This window comes from Fringilla coelebs (genome assembly GCF_963513975.1).
Source record: "Fringilla coelebs genome assembly, chromosome: 5".
NCBI classification, from domain to species: domain Eukaryota; kingdom Metazoa; phylum Chordata; class Aves; order Passeriformes; family Fringillidae; genus Fringilla; species Fringilla coelebs.
In genome coordinates this window covers 4,002,204-4,024,451 of record NC_140033.1, presented here as the reverse complement: position 1 = coordinate 4,024,451, position 22,248 = coordinate 4,002,204, and the positions used below count along the sequence as shown (strand labels likewise).

General features: G+C 44.4%; 1 protein-coding gene across 1 annotated transcript in view; it reads left to right on the top strand.

Annotated features, from left to right (window-relative positions):
* The window catches only part of SFMBT2 (Scm like with four mbt domains 2), a gene marked incomplete at both ends in the record, with an annotated part of 92,313 nt that extends 75,539 nt beyond the window's left edge, over window positions 1-16,774 (top strand). Inside the window, 6 exons of the mRNA XM_084205631.1 lie at window positions 2,189-2,298; window positions 9,251-9,426; window positions 10,824-10,996; window positions 13,178-13,426; window positions 14,520-14,648; window positions 16,634-16,774. Of these exons, the coding sequence (XP_084061757.1) occupies window positions 2,189-2,298; window positions 9,251-9,426; window positions 10,824-10,996; window positions 13,178-13,426; window positions 14,520-14,648; window positions 16,634-16,774 (978 nt within the window). The remainder of the gene's footprint in view (window positions 1-2,188; window positions 2,299-9,250; window positions 9,427-10,823; window positions 10,997-13,177; window positions 13,427-14,519; window positions 14,649-16,633) is intronic.
* Window positions 16,775-22,248: the final 5,474 nt, after the last annotated feature.

Here is a 22,248-nt window from a genome sequence, read left to right as displayed (position 1 = left end):
CACAGTTATTTTTTTTTTTCAAAATTCTGTTTGTTTGCATTTAATAGAGTGCAATATGAAGTGATAATGTTGCTAGAAGGTACCACTGTTACTGTGATGATGGACCTTTGCTGTAGGGTAAAATGCCAAACCCAATGACTCACTTGAGATACAAGAAGAGTAAAAGCCACAGGTTTTCATTTTTAAAACCAGAGGTTTTAAATATTTTTTTCCTTTCCCTGAAAAGGAAATACTTGTTCTTACAAAACACTCATTTTTTTGAACTGAGTTTAGAAGTTTACAGAGTCCTGCTGGTGACAAGCCAGCTTTGAGAAAAGTCCTGGCACTGTGGGTGCCTGTGCAGGGCTGGAGTTGATTAGGTGTCTGGGAGAACGCCCAGACAGGGCCACACTGGTGTTGCAGGGTTGGGTTTTCTTGCTCATTTCCCAGCTATTCTGACAACTCATAAAAAGCACCATTTCACTGGTGAGGGGGCAGAACAGCACTGCTGGTGGAAATTGGGCAGCAAGATGCCCCACCAGCCAGCAGGGTGGGTGTAGAGGTGTGCTTAAGGGGAGCTTTCCAAATAAACTCCTGTACAGGGGTTAAATAACTCCCTGGATTTGCTGATCAAGGCACCTGATGAGCTGTGAATGAGTGTGGCAGCTCCCCAGGCACTTGATGATTTTGAAAACCCATTTCTGGCTTCGTGACACCAGGTGTCACAGGCCAGTGCCCCTCAGTTTGTGTGGGGAGAGACCAGCAAGAGAGATGTGGGTGAGCAGCTGGAAGGGCTCACTCAGAAACTGTCTTTTCATAGCATTTTAAAATGGTTTGGATTGTACAGAACCATAAAGATCATCCAGTGCCACCCCCTGCCATGGGCAGGGACACCTTCCACTGTCCCAGGTTTCTCCAAGCCCCCATCCAGCCTGGCCTTGCACACTGCCAGGGATCCAAGAGCAGCCACAGCTTCTCTGGGTACCCTGTGCCAGGGCCTCACCACCCTCACAGGGAAGAATTTCTTCCTCATATCCAGTGTAAATCTACCCTCTGTCAGTGTTTGGTGTCTCTAATTAGACTTCTTTGAAGGGTGTTTGAGTTATGTTTCCAAGGGCCCAATGATAAATTAAATTTTGCTTCTAGTAAATAACCTATCCAAGCAACTCCAGCCAGTGCCATTTTACAGAGTGCTCTGCAGCATTAAGTGAAGTCCTTGCCTGAAAATGATTAATCCTGTAGGGTTTTCAAAATGCTAGCAAATCCTCAGGTTGTTGGATTTAGAGGGGGAAAAAAAACAACCCAGAGAAAACCAACCAAACAAACATAAACACATTGGTCACTGCAGTATGACCTAGTTATTTTTTCATTTCTGATGAACTCTGTTCATGGTTGCTGGATAAACTTAAACTTAATGTTCATCATACTGAAATCATTTGCAGGCCCCCAAGGAATTAAGAACAGGCGTTAGGTAACGAGCTAAATTAGATGAAAATCAGTCCAGATTCACTGTGGGATCACTCATGTGCATACAATGCAGAGTGTTCAAACACACGGTCTGGTGCTGTTAAGAGATTTGTTTTCCTTGTGTTTATCTCCCTATGCCAAGTGTAGGCTATTAAAGCCTGGATTTCCTGAGCCAATAGCAAGAATCATTTTTATTCTCAGTGACTTTGGATTAAAAGGATTGGCACATGTGTTCTCTTGTGCAGAGTGGACACACACTGGCTTCCAGGCACACCTCCTGCAAACTCTTTTTGTGGAGACTTCATTGCTATTCTGTTAATACAGTCAAGGCAGACAACTCTCAGGCTCTTAAGCACATTGCTGACCTCAAATGTGTGAATTTCCCCTTCAGTGTTCACTGTGGGGTGGTGCACGTGACCTGTACCTGGTTGTGCCTTCAGAACTATTTCTGCTTTCATTTTTTTACTAAAGTGGTCCATGATGGGTGCAGTCTGTGGAATCTGCTTTGGGTGAGAGGGTCTGTCACAAAGACATAATCACTGGTTAGCAGATTTTTGGGGTTAAACAGCAGCCTTTAATGGAGTTACTTTTTCAAACTCAGGTATTATCTATAATATGGCAACAATGATCCGTGCAACCAGGACAGAAACAAGCACCTGCAAGCTGCTCCTGCCTGTGCAGCACCTATGTGGTCAAGGACTGCTTTTAAAGCCATCATTGTTGTTGGTTTATCTCCCCACAGGTTCTCAGCATGGTGATCAATGCAGCTTACAAGCCAGGGAGTGTTTTACGAGAACTGCAACTTGTGGAAGACCCTCAGTGGAATTTCCAGGAGGAAACACTTAAAGCAAAGTAAGTCTTCAATGTGTGTTCTTTTATTTGGGAGGTTTCAGAAAGGCAACTGACTAGGGGGAAAAAAAAGATAAGAAATGGGTTTTTTTTTCTATTGTGAGAGTTTTACTTTTCTAATTATCGTTTTGCTTCATTGAATTATTTGACTCATTTGTAGCAACTTCAGAAATGAAATATTCACCTGAACAGTTCATTTCTATTGTCTTTCTCCAAGCAGCCATCCAGTTTTTGATGAAGTCAAGTCCTGAGTTTTATGATAAGCTGTTCTTATAAGCTTGGCTATTACTGAATGAACTAAATTCCTGGCTTTCTAGATGGAGGAGTATGGCTGCTTTTAAATTAGAGCCTGTCAGGGTAATGCAGAAAAAACTGGTGAGAATGAATGGCACCAAAAAAAAATTCAAACAAATTAGCAGGAACACATTTTTTAGCAGGAGTGGGATTAGGGCAAATCAGAAACTCAGGTGAAGATTTGATGCCTTTCTAGAATATATTCTTCAATTCTCTTCTAAACAGCGCCAAATAATACTGAATTCCTCCTTCCAGCATTGAAATCTACCTGTTTATGTCTTCTTTATGTAATGGGCACTATACTTAGGATATATTTCAACAATTGTTGTCTCTCTGAAAGAGAGGAGTCTCACCTAATCTCTCTCCAGAGTCGTCCTGAAGAATAATTCTTCCCACTTGAAGATGGATCTCAATAAATATTTCTTTGAAGAAAGCTTTCTTTGTTGACTAATGGTCACCTTGACTTTTTAAGTACTGTAGTTAAATGCAGTGAATCTCACCCTTTGTACTGAACTCTGTAACTCCATTTCAAAGAAAAGCAATTTTCTCTTGGTTATTTGATATGAATAGCTGCCAAACACAGCACTATTGATGGCTACTGTATTTGCTCTTTGCCCATGCAGATATTGCAGAGAGTTCATGTGCTCTCTGGTTGAGGGAGGAAGTTGAGAAACTTTTACTCTATGTACACTTAAACTGCTTTCCTGAAGGAGATTGCAAACTGAAATGAAAATCTGCTAGAACATCCTATTTTTAATTTGTTGCTTTCACCCATGTAGAATGTCAAGCTTTTGTGTTTGTTGTGGATGGAAGTCTAAAAGTCAACTTTGTGCATGCAGATTTTCATTTAAAAACAGGTCTTTGTCCATGACCTGGTTTTCATTGATTCCAGGATCCCACGTCTTGTGCTAGAAATATCAGATAACTCACTCCTGCAGGTACTTAGCCATTGTGAAATCAGGTTGTAATGCCCTATATTATTTAACATCCTCTCCTGCAAGGAACTGAGCTTACAGGCACTTTTCCTATTAGCAGTATCCTGAGTAGGATTCTGTTGGAGCTTCTCATTTGAGTGTGTGGATCTGCCTTGTGCAAAAGCAGAAATACCTATTTCTTAAGGCTGCTGCAATCCATATTTCTAATGGGAGACAGCCTGGGAAGTGCTAAACTGACCATCCATGGTAGTATTTTACATTGCCCCCCCAATCACAGTCCATGTTTGTGTTCTTGTGTGCTGGCTGCCCCAGCAGGCATCCCCCTCAGCTCTCCAGGGAGTCAGGCAGCATCTTTCAACTTTATTAAGCCACAGAATGGATCATCACAGGCTCAGAGCCCTGGCAGCAAGTTTTGAAGTGCCTTCTGAGAGCAGCAATGGATTCTTCTCCAGTGTGGCATTGCCCTCTGGCTCCTGAGGAGACAAAGCTCATGGGGCTGGATAGCACCTGGTTCCTGCAGCTCTCTGACTTCTGTGGCTGATCTCTTCACAGAGCAGTGCTTGGTGGTGCCAGCTTGTCTGTGGGTAGTTTGAGTACTTTTAAGAGTGGATGGCAAAGGGTTTACATGCCCCAAGACTGTCTGGCTACCCCAGGACTTCTTTTTTTCCTTTTTAGTTTGCTTGAGTTACTCCGTCCAGAAGTTTTAATTGCATTTGGTTGTTCAGGAGCAAAAAAGAAAACACAGTCATGAAACCAGATACTGTGGAACGTACAAACAGCACATGACACCTTCCACCAGGTGTGACAGAGCTCCAGAATCTTAAACAGGGACTTCTAATGAGCAACAGAGGCCTGCAATGAGCAACTTCCAGCCCCATGGGCTCTGGATGTTGCATGTAGCTAAGGATGCCAGCTCCAGAGCCAGCTGTGATGGGACACATCTTGTCACCTTCTTTCTGATGTGGACTGGCACTTCCTTGTATCTTGGCAGTGCTGTTTGTTTGCATTGCCTGCAGTAGGGTAGAGCAAAGGGATTGGTGAAGAGAAAGCTGCTTTTCCCACTGTTCCAAATGCAAGGTTTGGCACTGCCAGGAATGCATTATCTCAGTCCTGGGGCAGCCTGTGTTTAGCTCACTCTGCTGCAATGAGTGACCACTGTGGAATCAATTACGCTCACCTTGCAAAGAAGATAAAACAATTTAGATTGTCCAGAGAGATGTGTTTGTAGTGTGTGATGGCAGCTGCTTCCCATCAGTGCTGCTGGCTCTGTGTGAGAAGAGTCAAACCTGATTTATTGGTGATGATGAGTTAGAAATGTCAGGCTTGATCCTCCTCAGTTCCCATGAGGGCCAGTTGAAGCTGTTGGCATTCAACCCTTATGGTTTTGATGCTCTTAAGTGCAGTGCCTACATCTTGATTTGCCTTCCCAATTTTACATAAAATGCTTAAGGGACTTTATGCTTTTCAAGGGTTTTCATTTCTAAGGGCTGATAATGGGGCTGTTTGGATTTACCCATTTTTGCAGGGCTTTAGATATAAACAAAAGCAGTGTGTGCACAAAGTTGTCTCCTGGGTCTTGTATGAAGCCCCGTTGATCAAAATAATAAAGATGAGTGTTCCTGGACTCCTTCATTAAATGAAATCCTGAGAGCTGCTCAAATCCAGTAGCTGAACTCCAGGAATATTTACCCCTATGCCAGACATCATTGCTTATTTATGAGGCTGCATTTCAAAGAAAGCCTTTTCACTGCAGCTGCTTCAGAAGACTGCCTTTAACTTGTGATGGGTGAGGTGTTTGAAATCCTCTTTGCCTCAGCCTTTGCTAGTGAGCGTTTGCTCTCAGGCTTCCCAGGGCCCTGATCCTGTTGGAGGGAGTGAAGTGTTACCCACAGTAGGTGGAAAAGAATCTAAAAACCCTGGAAGCAAACTGGATGTGCAGAAGTGCATGGAAGCAGTTGGGATGCAGCCAGCTCTGCCTGGGAGAACTGGCCAATGTCATTGCAAGGCCACTTGCTGGCGAGTTTGGAAGTTGATGAGGATGAGGGAAGAATCCTAATTTTGGAAAAAGGCAATTATCACACCCCTCCTTAGGAAGAGCAAGAAGGAGGACCCAGGTAACTACAGGCTGTCAGCTTGACTTTCTTGGAAGGGCTGTTAGCCAGATCCTCTTGGAAGCCATTTCTGAGAACATGCAGGACCAATAGGGGACTGGCAAGAAGCAAAGGGTGAGTTGTGCCTGATGTGATGAGGTAACTGGTTTGGGGTTGAGGAAGAAACAGTGGAAATTAATTTGTGTTCATTTTGAGCAAGACTTTACAAGCCAGGATCAGTGGAATGATTTTAAACCTTTTATTTCTGTAATCAGGAGACTTAATGAGACAAGGCCTTAGAACCAGAGCATTCCAGTGCCCTTTCTGAATGCTGTGTTCAAGAGTACAAAATGCCACTGGAAGATTAAATAGCTTTGAAGGGGGTTAACCCCTTATGTTTGGCAGACCTTAAAATAGACAAAATAGAAATTTCTTACAAGGAATAGAAAGGAGTTTTCAGTCCCCCAAAAGGAAATTGAGACTTTTTAGTTGTTCAAATTAGTCTCAAGAATTGTTAGAACACCTTAGAATGGGACTTTTGAAAATGAAGTTCTCAATGTTCTTGCTTTTTGAAGTTTTTCAGCAAAGTACTTTCTGTGTCATCACACAGCAGTCCATAACTGGGGCTTCTAGAAGGCACTATGTTCTCATGAGCCTCTAATCTATTTTAGGGAGCTTCAGCAGAAGAATTCTATTGCAAAGTGCTGTTCATTTCATATTTTTGCTCGTGGATCAGCAAGTGTATTTTTCATGGAAATAGTTCCAGCCTTAAGGTTTTCTCTGAGTTTGGGATCTGAGGGCAGAGAAGGGGGAAGAGGAAAGAAAGATTCTTGTGGTTTTAGCTGGAAAATCTTTTTTTTTCTTTAAAAAAAAAAGAACAGTGATTCTAAGAAAACCAAAAATATTATCCTTGACACAGCAATTTTCCAAGTCTCCAGTACTGCCATGCTGTGCGTGTAGATACTTGCTGCTTGCAAGTGGTTGAGAAGATAGGAGCCCTGGTATAAAAACATAAATAGGAGCATCAGTAGCTAGTAACTTTTTGAGAGATGCTAATGGAGAATATTTTCTGACAAAGGAGGTCCTACCACATGGCTGTCCTAGAAACAGCTCAGATTACATTTGGTGGTGCCTCTGTTAAAAAATCTTTAGTGTGTGAGGAATATGGAAAATATTAGTAGAACCTGGTTTATAGTTGAAAGAGAGGCTGCCAAGACCAAAATGATGTAAAAAATATTGCTGTGGCCAGTGCTAACACCTTGGGTTATTGAGACTGATTGCTGCAGTCATGGAGATCTCCATTTTGCCATCTTCTCTGTTAATTAAAATGTGTGTTGCATTCAAAGCAGACGATGAAATCAGTCAGTTGTTCATTTTCCCAGTTTCATCTTTTCCTTTCAGCAGGCACTGTAGTACAATGGGTCCTTCCTGGGCAGCCAAACACAATAGGAAGCACACAGTTAGAAAAAGTCAGCCATCCTTGAATAATACCCATCAGGCAGCTTTCTTAGCTTATAAGAAAGAAGATCAAGAGGCAATTTGATTAGAGTGCTTTTGCAGGGAAACAAAACCAGATGCAGTCTTTTCATCTTAGTCCTGAAAGTCAGAACAAGGACAAATAAATGTGAGTTAAATTCAGATGCATCCAGACATAAAATGAGGTGTAGGTACAGGTGCTCCCTGTGCCATGATTCTTCCAGTGGGGAGACCCTCAAGCTTGGTGCTTGTCTGGAAGTGCTGGTTTAGTCCAAGCAGAGTTATTTGGGTCCAGGTGAAAGCAGCACAATGAAATCGCTGAGAGCAGACTCACTGACCAAATGATCCAGGCTGTCGTTAAACTTAATGGCTCCTGGAGAAGTAATAAGTGCAGGAGTCTTTTCAAACACATTGAAAAGAAATATAAAACTTTTATAAGTAGATGCATTTAAATGCCTGTGGCATTTCGTGGCTTTGGTATATCAGGTATTGCCAAACCCTGCTCAGCCAGCCTGCCTTTGCAGCTGTTTCATAGGGAAGCTGGGATCGTAGCAGTGCTCTGTACCTGAAAGGAACACTTTTCCCTTTTACATCTGTCCAGGTCTTTAAGGGTGTGTGAAAAGTTGGCTCATGAAGTCATTCATGCATTCAGGTGAATGACTCCAGGATTGTCCTGGCACCAAAAGGGGTATCAGAGCCTGGCACCTTGCAGGAATGCTCATTCAGGTTTTATGCTGAGGTGATAATTTGGATTGCGACCTGAGCGTGGTTGGACTGGGCTGTTCTCAGACCCAAGTTTCATTTGGATTTCCCCTTTATAACACTTCCTGTGCCACAGTTTCAAACTCTTTTCCCACACCCCTTTGTTTCATAAAGAGCTGTCTGAATGTTTTAACTCTCTGGTCACATCTTTATTTCACCACCTCCTCCTCTTCCTCTCCCATATCCATCAGCAGCTGCTAGGAAACTGCAGATCTTAATACACTGACAAATGCTTTGTTTCATTTTTCCTGGTGACTGTATCTTTCTCTTTCCTTGCCTCCCATCCAGTAATCTTTCTTCCACTGTTGTTCCCTCTTTTTCTTTTGTTATGTGTTGCTTTTCCCCCCTCTGAGCACATTTGTAATGCCAGCACCGGGCTCTGGCTCGGCTGTTTCTCGTGTTGTATTCCTCAGGATGTGTAAGAGATGTTTTAAAAACCTTATCTCACTGTTTACAACAGCTTGCTGCTGCTGTTTAATAAATTACGGGGATAATTGGTTTTCCAGGGTTCACATCTACAATGTAGTACAGCAGGGATGTAACTGTATCTTTCTCAGCCATTTATCACTCAGAAACACTTCATATGAAACACCGAAATAAATGTTTTAGTGGCGTAGCGAATTTAAGACAAACCTTTCATTGCAGGTTTCTGCTTCATGCATTCCCTGTAGGAATCAGTTTTTAAGGCCTCTTGCTGCAGCCCTGTTAAATAACTTCAGAAACTCCTGATGAGTTCCTCAGGTTTTGTAGTGCCCACGTCTCAGAGTGGTGAAGTCATCTGCTCCTGGTGTGGCAGAGATTGCTGTTTCACCCAGATATTTCTTCACAGCGAGTGTGTCCTGATAGCCATAGCTGGCACCATGAGTCTTGGGGATTGTTGGGAGCTGGAACATGATATGGGAGCAGGAAAGATGGCAATGGAGAAAACCAAAAGTGCACTGGGGCTTAGAGAGTTTAGTCCAGACAGGGTGGTGACCAGAATGCTCTCCAAGGTGTATCAGCATCTGATCATGGGTTCAGTATATGAAGAGAGGCTGCATCTCTCTCCCAAAACCTTTGCATCAGTTCACAATAAGGGCTTGCTGTCCTCTGTAGTATCCTCACCAAGCCTACTGAGATTTTCTTCCTTCTCTTGCCATATCTACAGATATATCCAGTGTGCACAAAGATTCCTTCCCAAGTCATGTCCACACCTTCAATTTATTCCACCCTTTCCTTCCTCGATTCCATGTGAAATGAAGCCCCTATAAAAAGCAGACCTGTTTTGCCTGCATTCTCAAGAGAGACACTCTCCCAGAAGTCCCTGGGGAGGATCTCTCCCTGGCAGAGGAGAGTCTGGTCTGCAGCACCACAGGATTTTGCTGGATGGGTGACATGGGGTCCTGTACTCATCCCTAGGTACCGGGGGAAGACGTACAGGGCGACCGTGAAGATCGTGCGCACGTCAGACCAGGTGGCAGATTTCTGCAGGAGGGTCTGTGCCAAGCTTGAGTGCTGCCCCAACCTCTTCAGCCCTGTGCTGGTGGCTGAAGTCTGCCCCGAGAACTGCTCCATCCACACCAAGACCAAGTACAGTGAGTATTGGAAAAATGCCTCTTGGTGCTGGCTGAGAACCAGAGAAGTGGGAGGTGGTGTGTGGTGAAGAACAGGAGTTGTGATGAGGATTCATCTCATTTAAGAGCAGTTATTTAATCCTGAGGCCACCACAGGTTCCCTTAGAATCCTGTACCAGAAAACTGTCCCTCTCACTCCATCCTAATACATCTGTTTGAACGTCATCACTTTTTGGAAACCTTGAATTTTCTTCATATCTAAAGTTACCACAAGGAGCACATAAAAGGAACCCGCAGTGGGAAGCTGAGATTTTAACTTGCTACATCTGAGACAGCTTTGTTAGGTGAGATGAATCCTCCTTGTAAAGAGTTTCTGACATGCACACCAGCACAGGCCAGAACCACAGTGCTGAGGTGCTGGAAGGTTTGAACACTGACTTTCTACTCAAGAGTGTTAAATATTTAAACATGATCCTGCCTGTTCAGGAAGGTTGTTGTTAGTGTTCAGTACTTTTTATTGTCAATATTATTGGTATTATTGGCTCTCAAACAGGTCAGGAAAATGGAAGTGAGTGTTGCCCTTCTTCCACAAAGGTTGCAAAAAGCAGTGTAATTCATCTGAAGCAATTCTCTTGAGTTTGGTGCCAGTAGACAGGGGGATACTGAGATCCCTGGGGATGGGTTTCTGTAGAAATTTACACCTAAGCTGGAGTCCTGGCTCCCACTGGTAGCAAATGGAGAGCCAGAGGAGCTCCAGCTGAGGTTGTCCAATCTCAAAAGTTGATGTTTTGAGACTGGATGAATTTTTTCTCAAAACTCCATTGATTTGCTGAAAGGCTCAGTTCAGTTATGAACTTTGCCATGGGTGCCAAGGGCCATTTTAGTTGTCCTGGGATACTCTTGCTCATCAAAGACAGTGTCTTTCATCCCCATAGTGTGTCAAAAGGTATTTAATACAAACATTTAATGTAAGGTCAGAGGACTTAATTTCAACCTGGACCACAAAATACTAAAAGCAATAAAAACCCATTCCTTTGTACATGACTGAGGCTAGCTGGCCCTCTCCCCTCTCTGCTGAAAACTTTAGCAACTTCACCTCACACAGAACTGTATTGGATCAAATCTGGAACTTGTTGGCCTCTTTCCCTTTAAATCACTGCTGAGCTCTGCCTAAACACATTGTTAAATTCTGAAGTCTTCATTCATCATCAATAAATCTGGATACATAAGAGCTGTAACACTCTGTGCTAGTCCAACATGACCTATTTATGCTGTACTTTTTTTTTTCCCAAATCAATGTATTTTAAAGTTTAAATTGCACTTAGAGTACAGTCCTAAGGCTGTAGCAAGGAGCAAGCCAAGGTTCCCTTCTTTGGATGGTTAAAGTTTTTAATGGGCATTGTGCTTCATTTCTCTAGCTTATTATTATGGGAAGAGGAAAAAAATCATTAAGCCACCAATTGGGGAAAATAACAACATGAAAAGTGGCCATGTCAAACCAGCCAGACGCAGAAAGAGGCGGAAATCCATCTTTGTGCAGAAGAAAAGGAGATCATCAGCTGTGGATTCCAATGCTGCAGGCTCTGCAGAGGTTTGTGTCACTGGATAAATCAGCAAAAACCCCTTGGTGCCTTCTTCTTGTCCCCCATTCTGTGTTTTCCTTTTGGAGGGCTTCTCAGCACACCTATTTTGGATCCTTCCTTGCTGCTCTGTTCTTCTAAGATCAGACTGGTTTTATTGGGGCACTTTGGGGATTTTTACCTTGGCCATTTCAGAAGTAGCAAGCAGATTTTTTGCTCCCACCTTTCCAATGCTCACTGGCTGACATGCTGCCTAGTATCTCTTTATTTTATTTCCTTCCTTAAAAGCAGGCAGATGAACCTGTTGGATGCTTTGCACAGCATTTAGCAGAGTGAAGGAGCTCTGTGAGACATGTCTAAGATATCCAAGTATTGTAACAAATAATAATAGCTCATAGCCATTGTGGTTTCAAGGAATTTCATATATTTTTTTAACTATTCCTGATACTTTGGGCTCATAATATCAAGCCTTAGCATACAGGCAAATGGTTTGTGTCCCACATACATGGAATTTGAAGGTTCAGTCTTTCCAGTCTGCTGTGTGATACAACTGGTTCTGAGCATCAGCAAAGATTCATGTCCAAATTAAACCTGGAATAGACTTAGTTCTGTGTGGGCTGTTTTCTGGGGGCTTTTCCGATGGTGGCAATAACAGAGCTCATGTGTGGTTTCACTTCCTCAGCTGAGTGCCAGTGATTGCTGCTTTGTGCAATGTGAAATAAAATTGGTTTACTTAAATTCCCTCCACTTCAGCTGGAGTAGGTTATTTTATTCAGCTTTCAGTTGATTGCCTGCATCTTCATGGCTTGGTCCTCATTTAGGTATAGTTCTGCTTCATTTCCTTAGATTATACCTGCTTCAAAGGAACTTAAACTTATGTTAAGCCTAAATCAACCATTAGCCAAGTTTTTCAACCTTTCAGCTAATACAACTATCTTTGTCTAAATTGCTCTTTCACTCAAGACCTGAGCATATGGCTTTGAGTGCCTGCTCACACTTGGATCACAGATAAGCTGTCAAAGCCATTTGGGCAAGTTACATATATATAAAGTCCAAAATGCACAGTTTTCCGTGAGTTGGTGAGTGCTTGTAAAGCCCTGTGTGACAGAAATAACAAGAATCTGGTATAATACTTCAAATGGAACTTAGGGCTTCACCTCCAGCAGTTCAGTGTTGGGCTGAAAGCAGGGAAATCTGGGTAAAATCCTTTCTCCTGAGTTTTGCAGAAATGTCACTAAAAGAGTGCTATCTTGAAGATCTAGCCATTTTCAAAAGGCACCCAAATTTCCCTTTTTTCAGGAGCAATAACACCCTAACCAGTGTGAAGCAATGTGAAAATCAAGTTTCTGGTTCTATTTCATCTCGGTCAACCTGAATTTCATTTTATCCTCTTAGTATTTTCCGTTTCTCCTGCGCATCTGCAGCACCACAAGTTTTGAGATACCAGCCCAGGATAGGAACATTTTGTGCCAGATGAGTCATTGCTGTTGACCTTTAGTAATGCACCTTTCTTGGGTTTCAGGGTGTTCCCTGCAGGGTCCAGATAGCTCAGTCCTCTCCGGGACAGACTGTCCGAGCTCCCAAGCAGTTCTCAGCCATGGGCAACCTTAGCAAGCTTAAGTGAGATCAGCTCTTTAGTGATTATCAGCTCGTTGCTGCAGGTGCCTAGGCAGGCAGACACAGGGAGAGAGAGGAGAAGGCTGTTTGGAGTTCCACAGCGATGTCTTTAGTGAATCCTCTGAGAAGGGTTCCAGTGACAGCTCTTCTACCAGAGCTGGACTAAAACAGCCCTTTATATAGAGTACAGGGGGATCAGGAATGGTCCAATGGCAAGGGTTAAAGGAAAGTGACCTATAGGGTTACAGAGGGCTTCCAAAAGGCAGAAGAGGGGCTTCTAGCCTATTCACCATGACTTGGCATTTCCTATCTTTAGGCTTCTGCAGGCCCAGGGCCTGCTACATTCAAATTGGGAGGAGAAAAAGAATTTCCTGCCATGCACCTTTTTTTCTTCTGCATTTTGTAACAAGCCTAAATGGAGGACTTATTCACTTAGCACTGTAACGAAAACTAGATACTTCAGTTAAAATAAATGTTACCCCGGACCAGCACGGCCATGGGCGTGCAGTCTGCCCCCATCCATGCCTTTGGATTTGCTGCTGTGTCCATCTCCTGGATGCTGTTTGTGCGTGCAGGAGAGCGAGGAGGACGAGGCGGACGCGATGGAGGACGAGACGGGCAGCGAGGAGACGAGCTCGGAGCTGCGCGATGACCAGACGGACACGTCCTCGGCCGAGGTGCCCTCTGCCCGGCCCCGCAGAGCCGTCACCCTGCGCGCCAGCGCCGAGCTGGACAGGCCTCCTGCCGCCGAGAGAGCCCGCCGCAGCCGCAGGGCCCAGCCCCACTCCTGCAGCGAGGCGGACAAGGGCACGCCGCCCAAGGAGGTGAGTGTGTGTTCCTAGCAGTTTCCTCCTAAACTGACCTTCAGTGCCAAACTTTGCTGCTCTGAGGAGGGCATCTGCTGTCAGAACCCTTGTTCTCTACTGTCAGAACCCAGGACATCCCTCTGGCTGTCCTGGATGGCTCGAGCCCCTGCCAGGGGCCTCAGAGACCATGGCCCCTGTGCCTTTGATTTTGACCCATGGAAAAAATTACCAACCTTATATGAGGATCTGCAAGCCACAAAACTTTAAAGATTATTTAGAATGATAGTTAGTTTGTCACAGGGTAAAAAGTAGAATTTTGGGGTTTTTAGAATGGGGGCTCGGGGTCCCAAGATGGAGGAATTTGGTTGTGCCTTGTCCTTCTTTCTCCTTCTTCCTAGCCTCCATCTTCTGGGTGATGGTGGCACTTTTGGATTGGTTTAGGGTAGAGAGAGACTGTCCAACATAGGTGATAGGTATTGGGAAATAATTGTAAGTAAAGTACATGTAGTTCTTAGTATAAAAAGGTAACACCACTCTGAAGGTGGGCAGTGTGCCACTGACTGACCTCCTGAATGGACCTCAGCAGGTCAGGAAAAGAATGTTATAGGTAAGAAAGAATAAACAACCTTGAAAACCAGAACAGAAGAATCCTGACTCCTTCTTCGGTTGCCGGGCTTGGATAAGAGACTTTCTAATACATCTCAGGGTCATCCTGACCAAAGACTCCAAGACTCCACAGGAGGTAGTTTGCTTTATGGTATCACCCTTGAGCCAAGAATGACACAGGAACAGGCGAGAGACACAATTGCAAGAGGAGAAAAGAAGAGCTTATTACAAAGGATTCTTCAGTTTTTACAGACTGATATGATACATTCCACTTGATTGACTAGTTACTAAAAAACATCTTTCTCACACAGCATCCTTGAGAAGAACAGGAAAACAAAGTGAAAAAACACCACCTGCAGATTGTTTTTACTAACAAGTTATCACATTCCTACAACTCCCTAAAAAGTCTCACAGGCCACTGGGAGAACTGATTGCCATTTCTCTCTCCCTGGCCGGCTGGCATCCACATTATAAAAACCTTTCTTTGTTATTTTTTTCCTCACAGGAAATTAAGCCAGAAGAGGAAGAGAAGCTCGTCCTGGACAGTAACCCACTGGAGTGGACTGTGACTGATGTCGTGAGGTTTATTAAACTCACTGACTGTGCACCCCTTGCCAAAATATTTCAGGAGCAGGTAGAAGTCCTTTTGTCACTCGTCCCGTTGTGTCTGTGGTGCCTCTTCATGTTACAGGACATCCCACTTTGCTGGCTGGGCCTGGGGCTTTGGTACAGAGACTATGACCAGACTTCAGCTCCATCGGGCCAGGTTATAACACCAATTTTGGCAAGGCATGAACACCCTTAGGAACTTGATTCAGAGCCTTGCCAAATCCTCAGAGAGTCCAGAAACTCAACAGCCTTGTAAAAAACCCTTTGGAAAGCAGCAGATTTAGTCCTTTCATGCCAAGGTCCACGGGGCCATACTGATTTCCCATAGGGAGGAACCTCAGTGTAAAAACAGATAATGGTTACCTGGTACATACCAGGCTTTCTCCAGGCCACGTGGGTTCCATCCTGTTCTAAAATACTGCCTGAGAAGCAGAGAAGTGCTGTTTGAAGCCCAAACTGGCTGTCTGAATTTTGCCATTAACACCTAGATGTCCCAAGTGTGTAGACACCTAATTCCTGACTACGTTCCTCTGAAGATCTGCCAGTCAGGCCTTGGATAACCTAAATTTAGGAGATGCCAGTCATGTCCCCATTAAGCAGATAGGTTTGCAGGAGCAGAAGCCAGTGCTCTTCATCTCAAGCCAGTGTGAGTGTGTACAGTTTATGTGGAAAGAGCCATTCCTTGGCAAATGAGTCTCAGCCACTGCCGAGGGTAAAGGGCAGCACTAACGAGCTGTAGTTAGGAAAAAGCAAGTGTAGTTAATTAGTGGTGTGGCCAGCTGCTCATTGAACTGTCTCTGATTCTTCACCATGGATGACTCCAGCTGCTGTGGCTGGGAGAAGGTGGAGGGTGAGTCTGGAGCGAGTGAAACTCCCCAGAGCGAGATGCTGCAGTTGCTGTGTCACAGTGAGCTCCAGCCATTTGTTAACCAGCCTGAAGCAGTGCCAGGGCTTGGAAGCCAACCCTGTCTCTCCTTTGCCAGAGAGTTTTATAGTGGCTTGAATCAAACACAGATGACTGGAGCTTTTCCTTGTGAAGCCCTGGTGCAATGGTCTGTGCCATCAACCTTCAGCAGGGGATGGACCTGAGCTGTGGACAGTCTGATCAAAGCAGCACTTCAGGTGTCTAAATCCTCCTTGTGTTCAATGCTGCCTAATCAGGGCTGTGCTGGGGAGTTTATGTTGGCTGTGAGTTGCTGTGCATAGACTCTGATCCTCCCTAAAGGGTTAAAAGCAGTTTTGTGGCCTGATCATCTCAGTCTATTAAAGAATAAAGAGAACTTGAGCTCTTTATTAAGAAGAGGATCATAAAGCCAACAGAGGTTCCCAATAAAAGTGCTCAACTGGGGTACTGGTTCATGGAGTTTGGTGCATAGTTGTGCTTGAGGGAAAGACATGACCTGCAGAGGTCCTTTGCAGCCTACACCATTCTGGGGTTGTGGGACATTGGAGATTGCAAGGGCTTTGGGTGGTCTAGGCCCCTCTGTTGGTCATTCAGCAGGGGAACAAGGCAGGTCCTGGGTGTACCTGGGTACAGGGCATGGAGCAAGGCAGACATAAACCTGTGCTGAGTAAATCATGGGCTAAATGAGGTGAGGAAAGAGTCTGACTTAGCAGTGGGACCAGCATCAGTTTCTCCATTTAGCTCCCTCCTGTGTCTCCTGGTGTCTCTCTGCACCCTGCCACTTGTTTCAGTTCTTTAGGCATAAAATGGACTGATCAGATCTCTGTTGGCTCTGCAGAGGTTCTTCAGATGATCCCTCATTTCAGCAGCTGGGAGGCTTTTCCCAAGCTGGGGGTTAAGGTGAGAACCTATGCAGAGACACTAGACAACTTCTGAGAAATCATGTTGTATCTCAGGGAAAGAAGATGGGCAAAGTGGGAGAAAAAAGGAGAGGATAAAAGAACTTAAGTTTTATGGCAAACTGCCCTTCTTGTTCCTTCAAACTTACGCATTCTGCCCTCCGGAGTCCACAAATAAAACCATTTTCCCTGTGTTTCTTTCCCCAGGACATCGATGGCCAGGCCCTCCTGTTGCTGACGCTGCCCACGGTGCAGGAGTGCATGGAGCTGAAGCTGGGCCCAGCCATCAAACTGTGCCACCAGATCGAGAGAGTAAAAGTTGCTTTCTATGCACAATATGCCAACTGACTGCACTTCTGCATTCCTTCCTGTCCCCCTCCTTGTTCCCTGTCTTTTTTACCATTTCAGCTTGTTCAAGGGGTTTTCTTCCCCCATATCCTTCTTCTTTTCCAAGAACAAGTGGAATTGGAAGCACTGGGAGCAATCCACGGGGGGGAGAAAAACAAACACAAAAAGAAATGAGCTACAAATGGAACTAACTTTTCTGTACTTGTAAAGCACATGGAAAGACTGCTGGCATCTCTCCTCATGAACCTCTCCAACCCATTGCTCAGTGGTGCAGGGCCAGCAGGATCAGGTGATTTGTCACCAAACCAAACCTACCAGTGGCAGATACATTCCCAAGGAGAAGGGTCAGATGTTTCCAGGTGGTCACAGTTTGTCTAGGACAATTTCTGGACATGAAAATTTCTTTTAGACAGCTCTGACACTCTTCTTTCATATTGAAATGTAAGTCATCATTTGTAGTGTTACTGCAAGTTTGATCTTGGTGATCTTGCAATGATCTCTTTTTTTCCCCCTCCACCTCTCTGGTTTTACAAAAGGAGAAAGTGTTTCACCAGGCATATAAGGGTTATTCCTGACTGAATTTTGAAAGGGGACTCGACCCATGGTCTCTGTGATGCCAGACAAAATTGCAGTGGACTGACAGGGGTGACTCAAGACCTGGTGGGGTAGCAGCACACCCTGAGCCACGCTGGCTCTGCATGATCAGCTGAAAATCTCTGTGATGGGATCTGTACAGTGCTCCATTCTTTACAGGAACATGAAGGCTTTCATAGTCAAATCTTAACTCCAAGTCAATTTACAGACCTGTCTTTGAGCCATACAGTGACAGCAGATTGGGACCCCTGTGCTCAGAAGAACCTACTGACCGACACCAGGCTGCAGCTGCTCCTTTTCCTTTGTTGGTTTCCTTCTTAAATTCTGTGGAGAAGAGAGAGAGGATCTTCAGATATAAATACTCTGGAATACATCCAGATCTTGCCCAGAGGGTGTTTTAGGCAAGAAGCATTGACTCTGCCATGCATCACTTGGGAATTCCTGGCTTGCCTTTCAGCAAGTTTCCTGATTTGTCACTGAGGAATGGGCTTGGTGCAACTGCTGCAGGTTGGACCAGATGCTGAGACTTCATCAGAAATGTTCTTACATGGGAGATGAGCAGGACTGGATCTGTTCTCAGCTGTTGCTGTGTTCTGATGATCTTCTTCAAGTTTTAATTGGTTCAAGGCAGTATTGGTTGCTCTGCATCAAATTCTGGGGTTTTGTTCTTCAAAAATCCAGAAACAGGGTTCTGTAGTGGTGCAGATATTAAAAACCTGGGATTTAGACTGGATTTCCTGCTGATAGTGAAATGTGTCAGTGCAACTGATTTGATAACTACTTTGGATCCCTCTCAGGGTCCCCTGAAAGTGTTGCTCAGTGTTTCACCTCTGAAGACTGAAGGATTGCACCCAGCAAAGTGAGAGAACAGCTGAGAAAATCAGGGAGCCTTCAGCTTCTCCCAGCTCCTCACTTCAGCCCAGTCCTGGTGTTACATCTGTCAGCAGGAGACAGCTCCTGGGAGGATTCTGTCAGGAGAACTGGTGCATGAGGACATTCCAAGGAAGAGAAGCAGAAGGGCTGTGTGCTAAACAGCATCCCAGCACTGATCCTTTACTTGTCAAACCCAGCTTCTTCTGCTGCTCTGATGTTCTTGGAGTTTCTGGCCTCTGGGATTTGTCAGAGACATTTCATGCCTTCTGGGATGCACTGCAAAAATGTCATTTTTTTGTCTCCATCAGCCTTGTAACTGTAGATATTCCTATGGCAGCTAATTCCTTGTGGAGGCATGACTGAGGAGCAGACACACACAGACTCTGAGAGCAACCAGCTCTAGTGCTGGCCAGCCAAGGAATGGGTGAAGCATTGAGCCAAGAACATGGGAATCTTTACTGGCTGTTCAGGGAAGTTAAATCATATTCAAAACTCAAACTATTAAACAGCAAAAAAAAAGTGTTAATTTTATCTCACGCCGGCTCTTTTATTTCTGCAGATTTCTCTCTCACTATTTGTCTTTCACTTTATTCCTCTTCAGATTGCCTCATTTATCACTTTCTGTCCTCTCAGAGAAGTTGATAACCTGAAATCATTATGCTAGAATTACCTTGGGTGGTAAATGCTTTACTATTTCTTTTTAGTCTGCAGGTTGGGAAGAGATACAGGATTGGGATACTGTTGTCTGTTGCATTGGTTGCTTTCCAGAAATGCTGGAGCTGAACTTCTTGGGCCATTTTCTTACACAAGTGGAGAATGAGTGGTGTGGAGTTTAACTGGACAATATGCTCAGATTGAACAGAGATCAGAAGGAACTAATTACCTTTGCCTGGACATAATTTCAGTTCTGGAACATCAGTAACACTTTGGAGTAATGTACTTCAAAGGAGATGATGGGAATCCAATCTTGCTGCAGTAAAATGCCACTTTACTTTGCAGTGTACAAGTGCAAACCGCTGTAAGTTTGTGGGATTTTTTTGTTCCACACCTGACTGATTCTAAGTTAAATTCAGAGCTGCTGCAGTTCCACAGATGCTCTAATGACAGTTGTGAAGCCACATCTCCCCTCCCTGTTGTGAACTTGGCATCCAGAGCTGAGGTTTGTTGTGTTACCAGCTGCAAAAGGCCACTGCTGAGAAGTGCTGAACTCGTGGTTATCCCAGGCCACTGCCAAGGGCTGGGGAGCAGCCCTGCTGTTATTTCTGGGCTGTTTGATGCTGACCTTCAGCGTACTGACACAGACACTTTGCTCCCACAGGAAGGCTGTGCAGGTGTTCCTGGACTCTCTTTGGGCACAGGACCAAAGATGAGTGTTTTTGGAACAAAAACAAGGGGCTGAAGAGTGTATGGTGCCTGCTCATCTTGATCTGCACTGGCTTCTTTGGAGCTTGCACTCAGGCTGAACAGATCCATGGGCAGGTCCCTGCTCCCTTCACAGCCCTTACCTTGGCCAATTCCCACTTTTCAGAACCAAAGCATCCGTCTCTGAAATTGGATTGAATCATTAACTTAAGGAATGTCCATGATTTCCTGCTTGGTTTTACTGCCTTCTTCCTGCTTTCATGTATGCTCTTCAAGAAAAACGGTATTTGATTTCAGGACTTTTCTTCCTTTTTCAGCTCACAAACACAACTGCCAGAATGACCAAACCCTGGCTTTTCCTACCTCTCAGAGGCACAAAGGCTTCTCAGCTCTGGGAGGATTTCAGGCTTTCCAGCTCTTTTGTGTTATCCATATTCCATAACCCTTGACAGTTTGGTCCTGCAGGGTGCAGAAACCTCCTAAAAATGCTGTGTGCCCTCGGAAAACACCAAAATCCAGGCACACCCTGTCCTTAGTGAATTACTCAGTAGGTGCATGTCCATGCTAAGATGGCCTGACCCACCCTAACAGATGTATTTGCATGCCTGGTGGGATTTAAAAAGTTTCTCAGTGGGACACCTAAACTCCTTTATATTACTCTGGGCAAACAGCTGATTCGCCTTAAACTGGAAAGTCACCATTCCTTGGCTTTAACCTTCAGCCTGTTGCAGTCCCAGGTGTGTGGTGTCCCCATCTCAGCCTTTTGAAGGCAAACCAGGCAATTTTGGGCTGCCATCATCAACATTTAGTCACCTTAAAGCCTGCCTCGGTCTTTTCAGGACACAAAATCAAATTTGGCAGAGCTGCTTTGCCATCTCAGTGTTTCAGAAGCTCTGTACAATCAGGGCACTTCAAATACTTTGTGCTTTACTGGTACAGTGCATGTGGAAAACTCTGAACTGAGAGTGTTCCTCTCATTTCCAAATTCAAGTGCCAAAAGAGAACAACATGCTGCAACTGAACACCATTAAAACCAGCTTTATTATGCATGGATAAATACAGTCCCAAGGGCTCCATTTTGGTGCTAAGATATGTCACGCTGTATTTTCCATTGCTTGGGATTGCAAAGCTGATTCCTTACTCCAGGAAATATTTTCTGTAATCTGCAAGATCTTGAACATTAGATTTCTTTTTTTTTTTTCTTCTTGTGACTGTACATTTTTTAACTTGGATACACGCAACAAATACTCCTTCACTCACAATACTGGGTGTTAAGGAGATGTTTTATACAGTGTATTTATGTAAAAATTCTTTCAAAATGTGGATGCATGTATATTTCCCCCTCAGTAATATTCTTTATCACATCAGCTGACCCAGAACTAAAGGAATCTGTTACTCAGGATTTGATCCAGAAATAACTGAGGTTAATGTTAGGGCCCTCAAGACGTGTGGGTTGTGGGACCAGTTCCTCGCCAGTTTCTCTCACGTAGATGTCAAAAAGTCTGCACTTAATTAACAGAACATTTAAATGCCTCCTTCTCCTAGCAGGCAGAAATGCAGCTGCAGTCTGTCAGACTTCACAAAAGAGGGCTTGTGTCCTTAGGTGCTCATGAACTCCCTATAAAGGAGCAGAAGCCTTTAATGGTCTCATTTATTCTTTGGTACAGTACTCCAGCAAGAAGTGTAAATGGTGTTAATGGCTGCATATAGAATATGAGCCAGTCCTCAAAGATGAGAATTTTATGGCCCAGCAGTGCTTTAAATGTCAGCTGTCCTGCAGAATAAGAGTGGGTTTGCAGTGATTGGGTGCCATGCACAGGAATTCTCTTGCAGAAGGCACATGAACTGCACAAACCTGGTTCATAGTTACAAATACTCGTGGCCTTTCTCTTTTTTTAGTCTATTGTGTTAGTTTTTGCAGTGAAAAAGGTAAGTCTTGTTCACTGCCAAGGATGTGGGAGAGGAGAGAGAGGCCTTCAAGAGGAGAGGGCCTGGAGTTCTGGATTGAGTTGTCTTTGTGGAGGGGGACCTCTCAGAATGGCAGCACAGCTGGGGTCTGTATCATCCCTGAAAGCTTTTCTTTTTTACAGCAGAGATGACTTTTGAGTCCCAGCAGGTGCCAGGTGAGAGGAGGGAAGGAAGCTGGCACAATACTGAAAGGTTCTAATTTTTTTTTTTTTCCCAGTGGAGATAGAGAAATCTGACTCAGATATCTCTAGGCTCATTGGCTGGTTGGGTGGAAAATCAGTCTTTCTTCATTGTACCCAACTCCTGTGTGTCTTCTGGAGTTTGGGACCTGAAGACTCTCCTCTTGCATCTTCCAGACCTCCATAGGAAATATCAAGCAAAAACTTGAGCTCTCTCCCACAGGAAAAGGTGGCATTGCCCTGAGTTCAGGTTGTGGATGTGCAGAACCCTCTGCTCTGTGTTGTGTTGTGACAGGATGAAAATGCTCATTCCCAGGGCACCCCACCTGCTTCTTGTTGCTCCAGCCTCACTGGAGATCATGGACATAAAAATGTCTGTAATTTATACATTGTAAATGTCTGCATTCCATTTCCCAATCCCTGTTCTGCCAGACCCGGTCAGGATGGGCCAAGTTGTCCCAGCAGCCTTCACCTTCAGGGACGTGCTTTCTGGAAAAC